The sequence below is a fragment of the Perkinsus marinus genome (genome assembly GCF_000006405.1).
Source record: "Perkinsus marinus ATCC 50983 genomic scaffold scf_1104296958712, whole genome shotgun sequence".
Classification (NCBI taxonomy): Eukaryota; Perkinsozoa; order Perkinsida; family Perkinsidae; genus Perkinsus; species Perkinsus marinus.
In genome coordinates, this window is record NW_003206658.1 from 1,772,011 (window position 1) to 1,787,292 (window position 15,282).

Sequence of the window (15,282 nt, forward strand, 5' to 3'; positions counted from 1 at the left end):
CCCGCGGAGGCCCTCAGAGGACCCCATCGCCCTACCCTTACCCAATATGATAGTTAATTAGGAAAAGACTCAGTGAGAAGGCGATACCCCGGTTACACAAATCTTGGGGAGGGGAAAATTGACCATCCCGTTACGAGACAGTGAGCATTGAAATTACCCAAGATCGAGTTCACCCAGGTTTGCGTCCTATCCGTCCCATGAAGAGCGGCAAACGCCTTATAGTGTTGAACAACAAACTCATCTGCATCGGAAACGATGGATGTAATGTAAAGCGAAGAGCAGCCTCGCAACTGATTTGAAACTGTCGACAAAAACTGTTGATCAAAAATCTAATCCACATGCTCCCTTTGCGTTGAGGAATTGCAAGATAGCAAGATTAATCTTAATCTATTGGTCTCGCAAGGAGAGATGGTATAACTCTTCATGAATCCGCCTGCTCACGGTAGGTTGGCAGAAGAGTATCAGAGACTTGATGTTCCCTGGTGAACTGGTTATCATATGTCGCCACCAAGAATCGAACGTGGATGAACTCGATGTTGGAATTTGATTCTACCAAAAAAATCTGTAGTGCGGTACTTTTCCTAGGTGGCTGTGCACGTGCTTGGGCCCTTTCCTGAGTCCAGACTCAGAGGCAACGGGACCATACTAGAAAGAGGCCAAGTCCCTGCCCTCAACTCTACCGTTCCGCCGACCAGGCTGAATAAACTTCAAGTCTTCGAACCGAGGCCTGAGTGTCACAGAGGTCAACAACCAGAGTAGAGTAGGAGGATCACAGACCTTTTTGAGGCGCACGAGAGGAGTAGAAACTCGGGGCATGGTCTTACTAAATACAACAAGTTAGCGTAGATGACGATGTGGTGAAGTCATTAACAGACCAGTTCATCAGTTGCCTGATATCGCCCCAATTCTTCGCATATCCTATGTAGTGCGTACGAAACCGTGACGACACAACTGCACTCGCTCGCCTGAGGTTCGCGCCGACAAAGTTTGTGGATTTTCACGCTCTTCCTCCTCGTAAGGTTGATGGGCGTTTCACTTGTGACTCATATAATCTTCCATGCCTAACATGTATAGTTCTGTTTCCAAAAACTCGCCTCTCCTGAACGGTTCTCACCCATGACGAGTTACGTCATATGGTCATCATTCCCCTCTTCAGCTCGATTCAATAGTCCCCTCCTCTCCGATATGTCAATCCCCCCAAAGGTCGCTACTGAGGTCCGTGATGTTCATAGGATCGAGAGAATTGGTGCCCATAGTCACATACGAGGACTTGGTCTTGATGACGCTTTGGATGCTCGGAAGATTTCTCAAGGTAATTATGGTAAACTACATGAGTTTCCAATGGGGAAATTTTTTTTCATGGAAATTCTTTTTTTCGTTCTGTTTTAATTTTACGAGCTCCAAACTAACACTTAGCAGGTTATTGCATATGCATTTCGGTCGTAAGCAATTTTTTCAACTAGTCTCGCCTTTTCTATGTGAAATGGCACAATACTCCGATAACACAATTATTTTTCGTGAAGTGGGTTGTGAAATATGTTTCTCACTAGTGTTTTTTCATATCACCGATGAAATTCCACAACTATGATGCTCGTGTGTTAGGCATGGTCGGACAGAGAGGAGCTCGTAAGGCAGCGGGAATCATATTGAAGATGATCCAAGAAGGGAAGATCGCCGGAAGGGCTATACTCATAGCTGGCCAACCTGGTGAGGTTCTTGACTGGTTTGTACGATACCGAAGATATCCATATTACAATTGCAGTTTTATGTGAGGTGGCGTGATACTCGGTGAAAAACGCGATATTTGCGGTATGCAGTAGTCGTGGAATGTATTTTTCACTAGTGTTTTTCATATCACTAGGGTAAAACTACGTTAAACTATTTCAACTCATTGGATGCAACGTTGAGCGAATGATAGAATGAAAGATATGAATAACGCACACAGAAGATACCACTGGGCAATGGGTTACTACTATATAGATATCATCAGTATCATACAGTTATATGAAGAAAGAACACTAGTGAAAAGCGTATTTCACATAGCACTTCGCGAAAAACGTATGAGAATAATGCGTAAAACACGTAAAGTGTTTTACACGCGAAATGACGGTGCTATGGTCATGAATTGATTGAGGTTGCTATCGAATCGCCGAATTCTGCAAGTATATTAGTTATTGGTAGACTTAATACATGCCTCATATGACGTTTCGTTGTGTCGGGTAGATGAACACATTGGTTTCTTCGCACGGAGATTCGAACGTGCGTAATTCATTATATCATAGAATCGTAAAATGGTATCAAAATTATCACCAGAAAAGGTATTCATATTTTTCCGAACTTGATTACTATTAATAACTCATCGCTTCTTTGGTAGAGTTGTCGTAGCACGATCTGACTTACTAACGAAAAACGAAGTTTCCTCCGTTTTCCGTGAAAAACCTGATATTCGTGTTATACAGTAGTCGTGGAATGTATTCTTCACAAGTATTTTTTTGCGTATCACTAGGGTTAAACTCCAGTGATCGGCTAGGGCATGTCATTCAGGTACGGGAAAAACGGCACTTGCGATGGCTTTGGCGAAGGCGCTCGGCGAAGACACTCCCTTTACTATGTTGGCTGGAAGTGAAATATTCTCACTAGAGATGAGCAAGACTGAGGCTCTCACTCAAGTTGGTTTTGTTGTTTTTACGGTATGTGTAAGGGGATTTTCCCCTCAGGCGTTTCGGAAGTCGATTGGCGTTAGAATTCGCGAGGAAGCGGAGATTATTGAGGGTATCTTTTTTGGAAGGTTGGACGGATGAAAAGATATTTTATTTAGGCGAAGTTGTCGAGATAGAAATTGAGAAATCGAGTGATGGTGGCCTTGCTAAGTGGGGAAAGATGGTAGTAGTTGGTGAAATATTCGTCATTGCATTTTCTTGTAAACTGCAAGAAAATTCTCCACTTTTACTCGTTGTATGAGAGGGAAACTTGTGGGTTTATTCAGCTGAGATTATGTCTACTTCCACTTCTGGAATATCTATAATTTCCGTATTTATTTGTAAATAAATTTTGTTTTCTGGTTGATATTGGAGGAGCAATGATGTTTCTCCATTTCTACTTATGTAGTGTTGGTGATCTGCTGCACACCTTGCATTGGAGTTCACCCGTCTTACGTGAAGTGGCGTAATACTCTGTGAAAAAAAGCGATATTCGCGCTATGCAGTAGTCTTGAAAAGTTTTCATATCACGGGTGAAACTCCATTGTATGTAATTACGTGTTTGATTTTCAGGTCCTGAAAACCACAGAAATGGAAACTATCTATGACCTTGGGCAGAAGATGATCGAGACGATTCAGAAGGATAAGATCACTGCAGGTATGTGGTATTTTGCAATGTCTTCATAAACGACTTGGAATATTTTAATATGAGTGAGTGAGTAACAAATTTCATGTTGATATTGCATATGAAATTCAGATTGCGATTCATTTATGAATATGTATAGATGATACCTTGTTGTAGGGGTGGTACTGTAATCTTCCAAAAAATGTGGGACAGTGAATTCGGGGGTTGATTTCATATTTTTCGTACGGATTTGCTACTCGCGACATGGAAGAATTGTTTACTAGTGGACTACCGTGTACTGCATAAATGAAAACGAATCGATGGTGAATGTGTTATACTAGGGGGCGTATTTTCCTATTGGGTACCTGAGTAGTAGTCCAGGGTGAAATTCCAACGAAATTCGAAATTTTCAAGTTAAGTGAAATAGTAGCATTTAAAAGCGTTATTTTTATATAATGGAGTTTCATCTGCTATACGTGAAGTGGCGCGAAACTAGATTTTCGCGACGTGAAGTGGTTTGTGAAATATGTTTTTCACTAGTGTTTTTCATATCGCGGGTGGAACTCCGATGTAGTATATCTGGGCGAAAACTTGTTGAGTGTCGAGTAACAATGGCCCTAGAGTGAATTTCCGAAGAGTAAACTATGATATATTTATGGACACTTTGTGTAACTGTTTTACGTTTTTCACTAGTGTTTTTCATGTAACTATTTTATGTGATAGGGTAGTTCATATCACTATCACTAATTGTGAATACATTGTGTGTGTAATTGTTCAGGTGATGTTATCAGTATCGACAAGTCTACAGGGAGGATCACCGTATTGGGTAGGAGTTTCGCTAGGTCGAGAGATTACGATGCAATGGGGCCACAAACGAGGTAATATGAGATTGTTGCAGCGCTGAAGTTTCACCCGTTTTACGTGAAGTGGCGTGAAATTTGGTGGAGAATAGATACTCGCGGTATGCAAACTTCCATCGAGAAGGATCTCTTCGTTTCTGTGTTGGCGTCGATGTATGTGATCGATTCGTGTTCAGATTTGTGCAGTGTCCAGAGGGGGAGCTGCAGAAGAGAAAGGAAGTAGTCCATACGGTGAATCTGCATGAGGTGGATGTTATCAATTCTCGTACACAAGGATTTCTAGCCTTATTCGCCGGCGATACTGGTGAGCACGGAGGGGAACATATACTGCGATGGTGCACATTTACTGTTTGTTGGAGTTATTTATTCGCGAGTACACCTGTTGAGCTTCCAAGATTTGCAAGAGAGTCGTTTATGTATTCCGCGGAAAATGGGAAAATTATAATCATCTTGGATCGAGTATTGGCGGAAATTGTTCTGGACTGACTGTTAGTAGCGGGAAAAAAGCCCGAAAAAAGTCTGTGCCGGGAATCGAACCTGTAGCCATTACGAACAATCGGAGTTTCGTTCAGATGTGAGATTATCGAAGATTTTTATTCTCTTGAAAGATGCGATTTTATAAATGCAATTTGTGGGACTTTTGGTGACATTTGACAGTTTTCGTCGTGAATGTTGTATTATACTTGTAGTGATTTCAAGAAATGGAGGTATTGTCATTGACGAAGACCTTTGGTTCAGGCGAGATTAAGTCGGAAGTTCGAGAGCAGATCGATGCTAAAGTGGGGGAATGGAAGGAGGAGGGCAAGGCTGACGTTATTCCTGGCGTATTGTTCATCGATGAGGTAAGGATAGTTTATAGGGAGTGTGGACACTGAGGCTCATTAGGTTCACATGTTGGACATAGAGTGTTTCTCCTTCCTCAATAGAGCGCTGGAGCAGGAGACATCTCCAGTGGTGATAATGGCGACTAATAGAGGAATTACTAATATAAGGTGGTGTATTCGAATCTGGGTGGGAAAGCTGATTCGTCTCCTCCTTCTGGGCGTGGGTCGGTGATTGTATCTACCAGCGATTGCTCGAGTTCATTTTGCTTTGCTGTTTTTGTCGAATGAGTGTAATAGTGCATCCCTCTTGGTTCGGTTGGTAGTGATTTTGAACTGGTTGAGGTTGATGGAATTTCAGATGGTAGTTGCGTACCATCATTACGATTGTTAGGGGAACTGATTACAAGTCGCCGCATGGCATTCCTCTGGATCTGTTGGATAGGATGCTCATTATATCGACAGTGCCGTACACGGAGAAGGTAAGGGGGGAGATGGGAGGAGGACTAAGCTGTTATTGATTGATCTGTTGAGGAGGGCTTAGCGCCAGTGTGGTAATATATGTTTGGTTTGCTCAACTGAGCTTGAAAATTTACACATGATTTTGGGTAGAAGTGTACAAAAACCATGGATTACTTCCCCGAGTTTTCATATTTTTACTAGCACCTGTAGTTGACCATGTGCATATATTCCCACCCTGCTTAGCGCTCCTTGTTGGATGCTTTTCGAGATCTCGAAAGGTGTTGCTGATGCGGGAGAGTTATGGTATGAAAAGGTTGCTTGTGTCAGGAAATAAGGCAGATTGTCGATATAAGGAGCGAGGAAGAGGATGTTGAGATTTCGGAGGAGGCGAAGGACTTGCTGACTAAGATAGGAATGGATACAAGCTTGCGGTAGTAGGGGTTGGGCTGGATCTGCGGTTTGTTATTTGTGGAATTTTCGGGGTATGTATTTTGGACATTGGAAAGAGAATTTGGATAAATATTGTTGACGATGCTAGAGAATGAAGCTCTCTCTATTTCCATTGGGAAAATGTAGTAATTGGAATTCATCGGAAGCGTTTCAGTGATCTTGGTTAGAGTCAGTGATCGTATGTAACGAGGGCCGTTTTGGAAATGTCGCGCGCCATGAAAATGAGGTGTTCGTTTTTGTTGTCAGCTACTGTCTTCATTTGATTACCACAGCTAATCTGGCAGCTCAGAAGAGGCATTCATCCGAAGTGGAGGTTCAGGACGTCAGGAGGGTTTATTCGCTCTTTGTTGATGTTAAACGCTCAACACAGTTCTTGATAGAGTAATAGGGAGGGGATGGGGAAAATTGGCATTGAGTTACGGAACATTGGAGATATGAAACCCGTGATATGAAAAATACTAGTGAATTACAAATTCCACGACTACTGCATCCCGCGAATATCGGGGGTTCTCACCGAGTTTTATGCCACTTCACGTAAAACGGGTGAAACTCCATTGTATGTTTGGGCGCGGTTGAAATCGATCACGCGATCGATTGTGATTGTTGAATAATTATATCATTCAGCTACCAGCAAGAGTTCATGTTTAACGAGCTGGAGGGAGAGGAAACGAGCGGTGAGAGTGAAGAGAAGAATCAAGGTGATGTTAAGATGCAGGAGTAGAAGAGATAGTCTTGAAATCGATCACGTGATCGATTTACGTCGATAGATATATTAGTATTGCTCTCGAAGACTGTGGGTATTCGAGACATCGTGGAACGTGTTATTTCGTATACGGTGCTGTTTGTTGTGTTGAGAGCTCGAGAAATTGCAGGGTTGGGGACAATTTCTAATTTGGGTATTTTTTGTCTTCGTAATGACTCACGGCGGTCATCGCCACGGTTCGTCGGGGAGTATCAGAACTAATGGGAAGACGTCAGTGAGCTCACCTAGGAAGAGAAGTTCTACTGGGGGGTCATGCGATGATGTAATAAAGGAGTGGTAGGGGAAATAACAGGGGTGCTGCGGTCGATGCGATTCGAGAGGGAGTTATTAAATTGGAATTGGAGACGATTGATTGAGATGGAGGGTCATCGAAGTTCGCGATTTTTAGCGAGGTCTTGAAGCTCCTATGGGGTTTTATACAATAATCGTCGAGGGTGCTACTGCGGACTGTTTCCGACTGCAATGTGACTTTTCGGATTTGTGGCCTTCTTTGTGTTGGGACGTATTGTGAGTAGAAGAAAGCCTTTATTTGCGCGAGGAGCGGTTACTGCTCTCATTCGAATATTTGAGATTCTCTTGGAATCGCTGTAGAGAGCTAGTCACTTTGCTGTGACCGCCCGGCAGCAGCAGCCTCTGATGTATAAAGTTGAATTTCGAACTCTGGAAATGACGGTGAATGCCGGAAATGTTCCCATTGAGTTTCACCATCTTCAATTTCCGCATATAGGGGGTTTGTCTATTGACTTGTATCAGCTCGCGCGAAAAGTTGCTGGAGGGATGAACGAGAATTTGATGATGCCGAGTGTAGGATGTGAGGGTAAAAAGGTCTCTTCTGGAAGTGATGGTAATACTTGATGTGTGGAATCGAAGTGGTAGCTTGGCGCAGGTCTGGCTGGAAGGGTATGCAACAATTTGGTGGAGGTAGAGAGGGGAGTGGTATGGAAAAATTATGCATTTTTTGTAGGGCCCCAAGGTGATATGCAGCGCTAAGGCGGAAGAGTGGACGGAACCTCCGCTTTCTGAGGAGGAGAAGGAGGTGACTGGGGGCGGCGCCGTCGGTTTTGGTTCCCATTGAGATTGGGAATAGTACATTTCTATAGATAGTTTCCTTGAATGTAATGATGATTTTTCAATTCACACGTAAGGAGTGATAGGTCGTGCTTGGTCTCGTGTTGCTATTGACAGGCTTGAGACAGTCATCAACTCGACGATGATGACAGTGGTTGTCGAGGTCGTTGATTTGATCAGGTTTTTGCCGAAATTGTGAAGGGTGTTGGCAGCGATGCGCTGATGTTGGAAGATATGTGTATGTTGAGATTCATCCGGGGGTATTCTCATGAGAAGGAGAGAGTTCCCGCCACCATCGCGTGAGAAGGCCATTTTGTAGACGCATTTGGAGGTTGGTTGTGATGTAGGTATCTTCGGGGTATGTTGAGATGGCGCAAGGCGGAAGGAGCTGATAAAAAAATGGAGATGCTTATGAATACTCCCATCAGAGACATTCCACGATGTCCCCTAGTAGATCCTGAATGCATGAAACCATTAGAATGGTGGGTATAGGGCGTTAAGGAAAAGCATAGGTCCATGGGTCTGGCAGGTACTTCTATGGAATGTCGAAGTTTGGCACCCCGGTGGTGTACATGAAAATTCCTAGTGCTTCGACTTATACGAAGCTAGGTCTGGACAGATGTAGTTTGGACCTATTCTGTATCTTGCACGATTGAACCTTGGATATGTTTAGGCATGGGGCAGCATGTAGTGGAAATGGAAATAATTGAACGCGTGAAGATGCAGCTGAGATACTCAGGATGGAGGGGCTACAAGCACATGATGGTGCGAGGTGCAGGGATCGAACCCGGGTGTCACTATCGCTGATTCGGGTATTCATCGTTATTATTGCTGCACAAAATGTGACCAGTGTTGAGCGGTTTGGTCAGGCGAGGAGTTGAGGGAGTGTATTAGGTCGCTGAATGTTCCATGGTGGAATCTTGAGGTCCACATGGCATGTTATGATGAGTCAGGTTATCGATATGAAGAATGTAGGATTAGGTCACGGAAAGAGTAGCTTCATCACTGGCTTCAAGAAGCAGTTGAATATTGATCAGTGAGTCGGAAGGTCTGGGGTAAGGTGTGGCTCTAAAAATACAATGGAATTTCACCCGTTTTACGTCGAAGTGGCGTAAAACTCGGTGAAAAACGCGATATTCGCGGTATGCAGTAGTCGCAAAATATGTTTCCCATATCACGGGTGAAACTCCTATATATACTAAGGCGTTGGATCGTTTGATCAGATACTACTACCCCGAGGTGCTGAGTAAGATGGTCGTAGTGAACGCTGGTGTGGTAATCAGTACGTTATGGAAAATGGCTAAGCCGTGGGTCGACCCCATCACCGTTGGTAGCCGCCATCACATCGCTCCGTCTGATTTTATGCAATTTTCCCATCGTTTGCAGATCGGATTAAGATTAGTAGCTCGTCGCATCCGGTTAAGGCCATTTCGGAGTTTGTGGACCCCAAGTTCATTCCGAAAGTAACAAAAATTTAAGAAGAAATCTGAAAATCTTGTGGATATCCTTTCAGGAGTATGGTGGTGATGGAGAGCTCGAGCCTGTTATATGGGGACAAAGATATCTCCAATGTGACGAAGACATCCCCCTGCCTAAGCTGCACTTGGTAAACGTCACGCGCCACGAAATTGACCCGTGTATAATCTTATTCACCTGCTCAGGTTAGCGATGGTGACATTTGGCCGGCAGCTCCCCCAGAGGAGGAATGGAACTTGTTACCGGAGATGCCCGTGAGGCATCAATCGTCGAAGTAGATTGCTAGAACAATGCTGTTAAGATAGTGGACGATCTGATAGCGCCTTATGCAATGAATACGGAATTCCGCCACCCTTTCAAGTTAAACTACTGAGTTCATCACGAAGCTTCTGAGAATGGTGTGGTATTGTGTTTAGAGAAATATTTCGAAACTTATTGTCGTTGTAGTTGTTGGTGAGTGGGATGAGAACTTCTTATTCTTGGCATCGTTGAGATGTGAATTCGGCGATTACTGGTGGACTTTTACAAGGAGCCTCTCACGGGTTCGGTTTGTTATCACATTGATAACGCAGATAGTGATAATATCGCTTTGTTCGAGAAGCTTATTCACATGGACATCTCTGATATCGTCCCTAGCGCATAAGTCCAGTAAACTGTGCCTCTCCTTATCTAGAGAAATGTGGAAAAATCGCATTGCTAGTGATTGTATTGTCTGATCTTGAGTAGCTTTCTGTTGCTCTTCGGCGATCGACGACTCTTGAACTAGTGTAAACGATGTGCTGTGTATTTTCAATATCAATTATGTTTCGTTATGATGGGAAAACTGGATGGAAGAGATTCTGATTGCAGCTCTTGATCGTATGGGAAACAGAGAGGGTTCAAGCCACAGGGAATGGACAATCCGCTCCTGCTGGGACGCAGTGAACAGTCCGAGCCTTCGGGTCCGTCAATCGAAGATCGCATCGCTGAAAGGTATGCCGGTTTTGTGGCAATATTTGTGTCCATGTCCGTGTTTTCATAAACATCATTTCGCTCTGTTTTGAGAGGGTGTGTAATGTTATTTATGCCTCAGGCAGAAGACTGGTCTCACTTGGGAAGAATTTAAAGCTCAACTTGCTTCCACTGAGTCGAGAAGTAAGACGGTTAAATGGGATGCTTCTGCAGCATTTTGGGGTCTTTCCGCGAGGCGCTAGATACTTAGAAAGATTTGAAAATGAAGAGTATCGGAAAAACCTGGACGCCGATCGAGACCACCGGAGAGCAGCTCAAGAGAAACGAGACTTGGAAGCTCTACGCCGAGCTAGGAGGATTCGGGAATCACGTAAGTGCTGTCGACTTTCAAAAGAATAACTCAGTTATAGGGAAATATCCACTTGGTCAACTGCATGCAATTTCTGGCAAATTCTTATTGACATTTCTTGTGGGAGTTACCGTTATTCGCGAGTGAACTTCAAAACAAACCAAATATATGTTAAAACGCAGGACGAAGTTTTCTATGTGATAGGGAAGAAGCGTAGTTTGTCTGCATCCAGCGATAGCGGTGATGATCGACGGGAGAGGGAGAAGAGGAAGAAATCGAAGCGATCGTCATCGAGAACTGATCGGAAGTAAGTGACTACTTTTGCTGGAAAGGATGGTCATTCATGATCTGATTAGGTCTAAGAGTTCCCGTCGAAGTCGTTCCTTGAGCGATGAGGCTTCAAGGAGCAGAAAGAAAAAAGCCAAAAAAGAGAAGAAGAATAAGAAAACAAATATGTATAGTTTATCTCAGTATTTTAGCAGTCGTGACAGTGATAGCGACTGACCGCAAACCGTCCAATGTGATTTTATTCCATTTGCGTTGTTGAATCAATTCGTCCCAGAGGAGCGCGGGTAGCTGTGGCCCGTGCTCATTGGCATCCGCTTGACAATTCTTCCTTTGGTTCAATGTTGACAGTTCTCGATATCATACAAGGATCTAGTATGGGGAAATATACACATGAACAACTTCACATGGAAGTATGGAGAAATCTTGGGTAGATTATCGTTGGTTTCCGCACACTGTTATCCTAAATCGTGTCGAAATTGTCGTGAGGAAAATCTTGAGCTCAGTTGAGGAAGTCAGATATGTATTGCAACATTGCAAGAACCTGCCTCCAGGGTCCCGGGAACTAGACGGAATCCACAATACTGTAAAATATAGTGACACTTCCAAAACTTCTTGTAAGAACTGTGTTAATGGTTCTTCATGCACTCGGTACCGGTCTCGCTATCTTGCGGAGTGTCCTCGCCACTGATTGGATACCGGAGCTCACCCGAGCCATCCAATGCGTGAACTCAGCCGGAAAGTTCCTCGGTAGGGGTGCAGGGTGAGTGGAGAAGTTCTGTTGGACGACTCGCTCTTGCAATATTAGCGAGAGCGAGTTTTAACCTCTCATCTGGTCGATAGAAGCTTCCCTGACAGTACATTCGCGACGTTAACATTATATACTTCTACTGCGGATGTAACGATCCTCCTTGGTTTCATTAGCTTCAACGATGGAGAAACTTATATTGCGTTGCTAAGCGACTGCGCGAATAATCCTAACTATTGCGCGAGTGGCATCCCTAGTCGGAAAGATCTATCTCAACCCGCATCGTTTAGATTTCTGGGCGGACACTCCATCGTCGGAACTCCCACCGTGTGTGGATGACTGTGCTGATGGGCCTGGGAAAGCTACCGTGTGGGTTTGGCCAGCTGGATGCCGTCTAGTAGTCGAATGCGCAACTCAGGTTGAATGCTTTCTGCAGTCGAGCGAACGATTATGTGAGAGAAGTCAAGATAGGGTTTACACTCCATTGGTAGGTCTGTCTTGGACCGCGAAATTGAAAACTTTTCACATTTCCACTGAACGGTTCTGAAGCCCATAGTTATTCACCTATACACAACAGCAATAACTGGGATTTGCGGTGTCCGCATGCGCTTGCCGCTCAGGACTTGCCCTCGTATCGGCGACTCATCGATAAATGGTTGTGAGTGGACGCCGACTCCCCGAGTTGAGGACGGAACCATTTCTGTAAGGTGAGCCCAGACGTAGTCGAACTCAGATGGGGAGACGAGCTCGCCGTAGGCGTTCCAATATCGAGATGTCGCCGGTATGAAAATTAGTCAACTACTGAAAGTGCCCCCAACCAACGTTCATTGTATCTTCATGTGAGAACATACCGGTCACAGATGATCAGCAAGCAACTGTAAGGTACTGGTCAACAGACCAGTACGATTGGGAGCTTGAGTACTTTACTCTCCTCCGCTACGATGAATCTACTGGGAGAGTCCTCCGACGAGAGCCTCAAAGGCATCGGCACCTACAGCCCATCGATGAGTCATACGAATGGTGAGGCGTGAAGTCGGAGGCAGTCCCTCGGTCGTCCAGATAGGTACCTGTCTTGTCGTGTCGACACCCAAAGGCTACTCTCGACCACTTCCGGGGTTGAGACCTTCTCTACGAAGGACGAAATGGCCCTCTCGACTGCATTTGGGAGGGATGTGCAGTTTTTCGGTGATGTCATAATTTCCAGTGAGGATTCTACTGTGTGCAATCCACAGCTCTGCCTAAGGTCCATCAGAACCTGCCAACAGTGACACGCTCGATGATGAGGACTATCAGGCTCAGTATTCCGCGAGATAACTCGAGCCCTAACGCGACCGCATCGAATAGGTTCAAGTTCACCTGCTGCTATCCGAATTCACTGTCTCCCATCACAACAACACAAGCCCCTCCAAGCTCACCTGCTTCCTCGACAGTTCCCAGTGGGAGATTTGAGAGCCTCGCGTGCCGCGAATGCTGACCGTTCAGTAACCAGTACAACGACCACTCGCTCCATTGAGACTACATCGATAACGCCGCCTTCAACGCAGACAACTCTTCTCACTTTTCCGTCACCGACTTCTACCACGACTGGTAAAAGAGTACTCGCATGTCTAGTCTATGAGGCGTATGCTCAGTCACGTCTCCGTTGGCCCTTCCGGAAAAGTCGTCATTCCCGATATTCGCTATCGTGGTCACGATGTCTGTTGCTGTTGCTGCTGTTATCGGCGCGATCATTCTTATTCGCCGTTCAAACAAGTGAGATTTCACATTTCACATCGATTACAACACTGCGCAGTTTCGAACCAGTGTAAAAGATAGTGTGATTTGATATTGTGATTGTTGATATGGTCTCTGAAGTTTCAGCTGACCTACTACTGTATTTAAAACACTTCTCTGGATCGCGACGATCTTCACTAGCCGTGGGTTAGATATAGAGTAACTCCTGACGTACCAGCATCGGCAACGGGGGGAGCGGCAGGAGACGACCGCCGACTTGGGTCACAACCTTCTGATTCATCACTCAATCACGATGAAGATTACCGAGAGCGAGTTGTAAGCGCTTCTGGCTTACCCTAGTCTCACAGATTGACCATTCGAGTTCAATCTTATTTGAGGTGTACGTCCAATTGTCAGCGTGTTGTAAGAGAGGCACTGAATCCCTTCAACCGATTCGCGAAGCAACGTGAAGAACAACAGAAGGCTCAGACAAGGCGACTTGAGAAGGCCAGGAAGGAGAGGGAAGAACGAGAGAGAGAAAAGCGGCGATGGGAGAGGGAAGAACAAGAAAAAGAAAAGCGACGAAGGGAGAGGGAGGAAGAGGAACGTGAATACCAGAGGGTATTCGCTTCGGAATTCTGCGTCATTACATAGCATGCTATCCAGTAGCAATCAGTCAGTACATCATTCGAGAATATCATGCATGACGCTATTCGATGATAGATCGGATCACGAAAGCAGACATTATTCGTTTTCAGGCCAGAGAGGCTCCAGAGGCCGCTCAAAAAGTAAGCACCGGGGACTAGTCTCGCCCCCTGAGGAGTTTCGTGTTATCTTGGTGCCCATCCGTACTTGAAACTTCAGGGAAGTCAGTCGAAGCACGCGGGGAGCAGTGGTGAGAAGTCAACTTCGGCCCTCCCAGAGCAACCGAGCACGGACTACTCGAATGAGCTTCCCGCCGTTCGAGAACTACGGTTGGAGCTCGAAGACTCCAGGGCTAATGAGGCGCAGAAGAAGCGAAAGCAGCGGTAGGGGTTCTGGATCGATTTCATATTAGTGACCCGTCAATTGTCCCTAGCAGGTTCAAGAGATTGCAGTTGAGGTGGCATCCAGACAAGAACAAGAGCGACGAAGCCACCGTCGTATTCCAGTTCCTGCAGAGCAAGAAAAGTTGGTATCTGGAAAAATGAACCTCCGTGATTTACGCGTACATTAGAGCAATTGTCTCATCCTTTGATGTGTTGAGTTTCTCATTGAGATCTCGGGATCTCGTAAAATCCTGTGAAGTGAAATTCTTCTCCCCGTTGCTACGATTCTCTATGCCGCTGACCGGCAGTATTCTTGTGGACCACACAGAAGCATCCGGAAGCTCATCCATGGTCTCTAACCTTCGAGTTTTTCTAATAAATTTAATAAACTTTGAATAGGGTGTATATCGTCTGGTATCAACTAACAATACAGCTAGCGGACCTCTCAAGAAGACACACTCAGCAGTCCATGCAATGGATGTTTTAGACCCTCGGGACTACACCTTTTCCCGTGCAAGTTTGACAAGTGAGCAGACAAGAATGACAATGTTACCATCAAGAGTGACAATGAGAATCCAAGTTTGTCACAATTCAATTCTGTTACAATCAAGTTTAACTTTGAGAATTCAAGTATGTCACAATCGAGATATGTTACCATCAAGATTGACAATGAAAATCCAAGTTTGTCAAAGTTCAATTATGTTACCATCAAGATTGACAATGAAAATCCAAGTTTGTCAAAGTTCAACTATGTTACAATCAAGATTGACAGTGAGAATCCATGTTTGACACTTGTTTCCTCAGTTACAACCAAGTTTGACAGTGAGAATTCATGTTTGACACCGCCAGAATATATCACAATCAAGAATGACAATAAACCACACAAGTTTGACAATACGCACACAAGTTTGACAATACGCATCCAAGTTTGACACTTCAAAGAGAGTGCTTCAATGTGAGTCGTACACTCATAAGGGGTCCTTA

At 44.7% G+C, this 15,282-nt stretch overlaps 3 protein-coding genes across 3 annotated transcripts; all 3 read left to right on the plus strand.

Moving 5' to 3' along the window:
• Positions 1-1,150: 1,150 nt before the first annotated feature.
• Pmar_PMAR011993 (ATP-dependent DNA helicase, putative) lies at positions 1,151-6,725 on the plus strand. The gene is made up of 14 exons (XM_002774073.1): positions 1,151-1,312; positions 1,603-1,707; positions 2,545-2,669; positions 2,718-2,772; positions 2,819-2,883; positions 3,273-3,357; positions 4,103-4,202; positions 4,361-4,488; positions 4,923-5,026; positions 5,070-5,176; positions 5,400-5,487; positions 5,795-5,898; positions 6,164-6,298; positions 6,542-6,725. Exons 1-14 carry the CDS (start codon positions 1,186-1,188, stop codon positions 6,636-6,638), a joined length of 1,425 nt encoding a protein of 474 aa, XP_002774119.1. The 5' UTR covers positions 1,151-1,185; the 3' UTR covers positions 6,639-6,725.
• A 106-nt stretch (positions 6,726-6,831) lies between these two features.
• On the plus strand, positions 6,832-9,502 carry Pmar_PMAR011994 (phosphatidylinositol/phosphatidylcholine transfer protein, putative; the record flags this gene model as incomplete). The annotated part of the gene is made up of 13 exons (XM_002774074.1): positions 6,832-6,942; positions 7,434-7,524; positions 7,567-7,601; positions 7,645-7,716; positions 7,929-8,047; positions 8,096-8,230; positions 8,278-8,369; positions 8,422-8,513; positions 8,702-8,784; positions 8,972-9,078; positions 9,135-9,211; positions 9,262-9,354; positions 9,410-9,502. The coding sequence occupies 13 exons, from the start codon at positions 6,832-6,834 to the stop codon at positions 9,500-9,502; spliced, it is 1,200 nt and encodes a 399-aa protein (XP_002774120.1).
• A 614-nt stretch (positions 9,503-10,116) lies between these two features.
• Pmar_PMAR011995 (Female-specific protein transformer, putative) lies at positions 10,117-11,028 on the plus strand (the record flags this gene model as incomplete). Its single annotated transcript, XM_002774075.1, has 6 exons — positions 10,117-10,196; positions 10,297-10,358; positions 10,411-10,545; positions 10,729-10,831; positions 10,881-10,979; positions 11,016-11,028. The coding sequence occupies 6 exons, from the start codon at positions 10,117-10,119 to the stop codon at positions 11,026-11,028; spliced, it is 492 nt and encodes a 163-aa protein (XP_002774121.1).
• Positions 11,029-15,282: the final 4,254 nt, after the last annotated feature.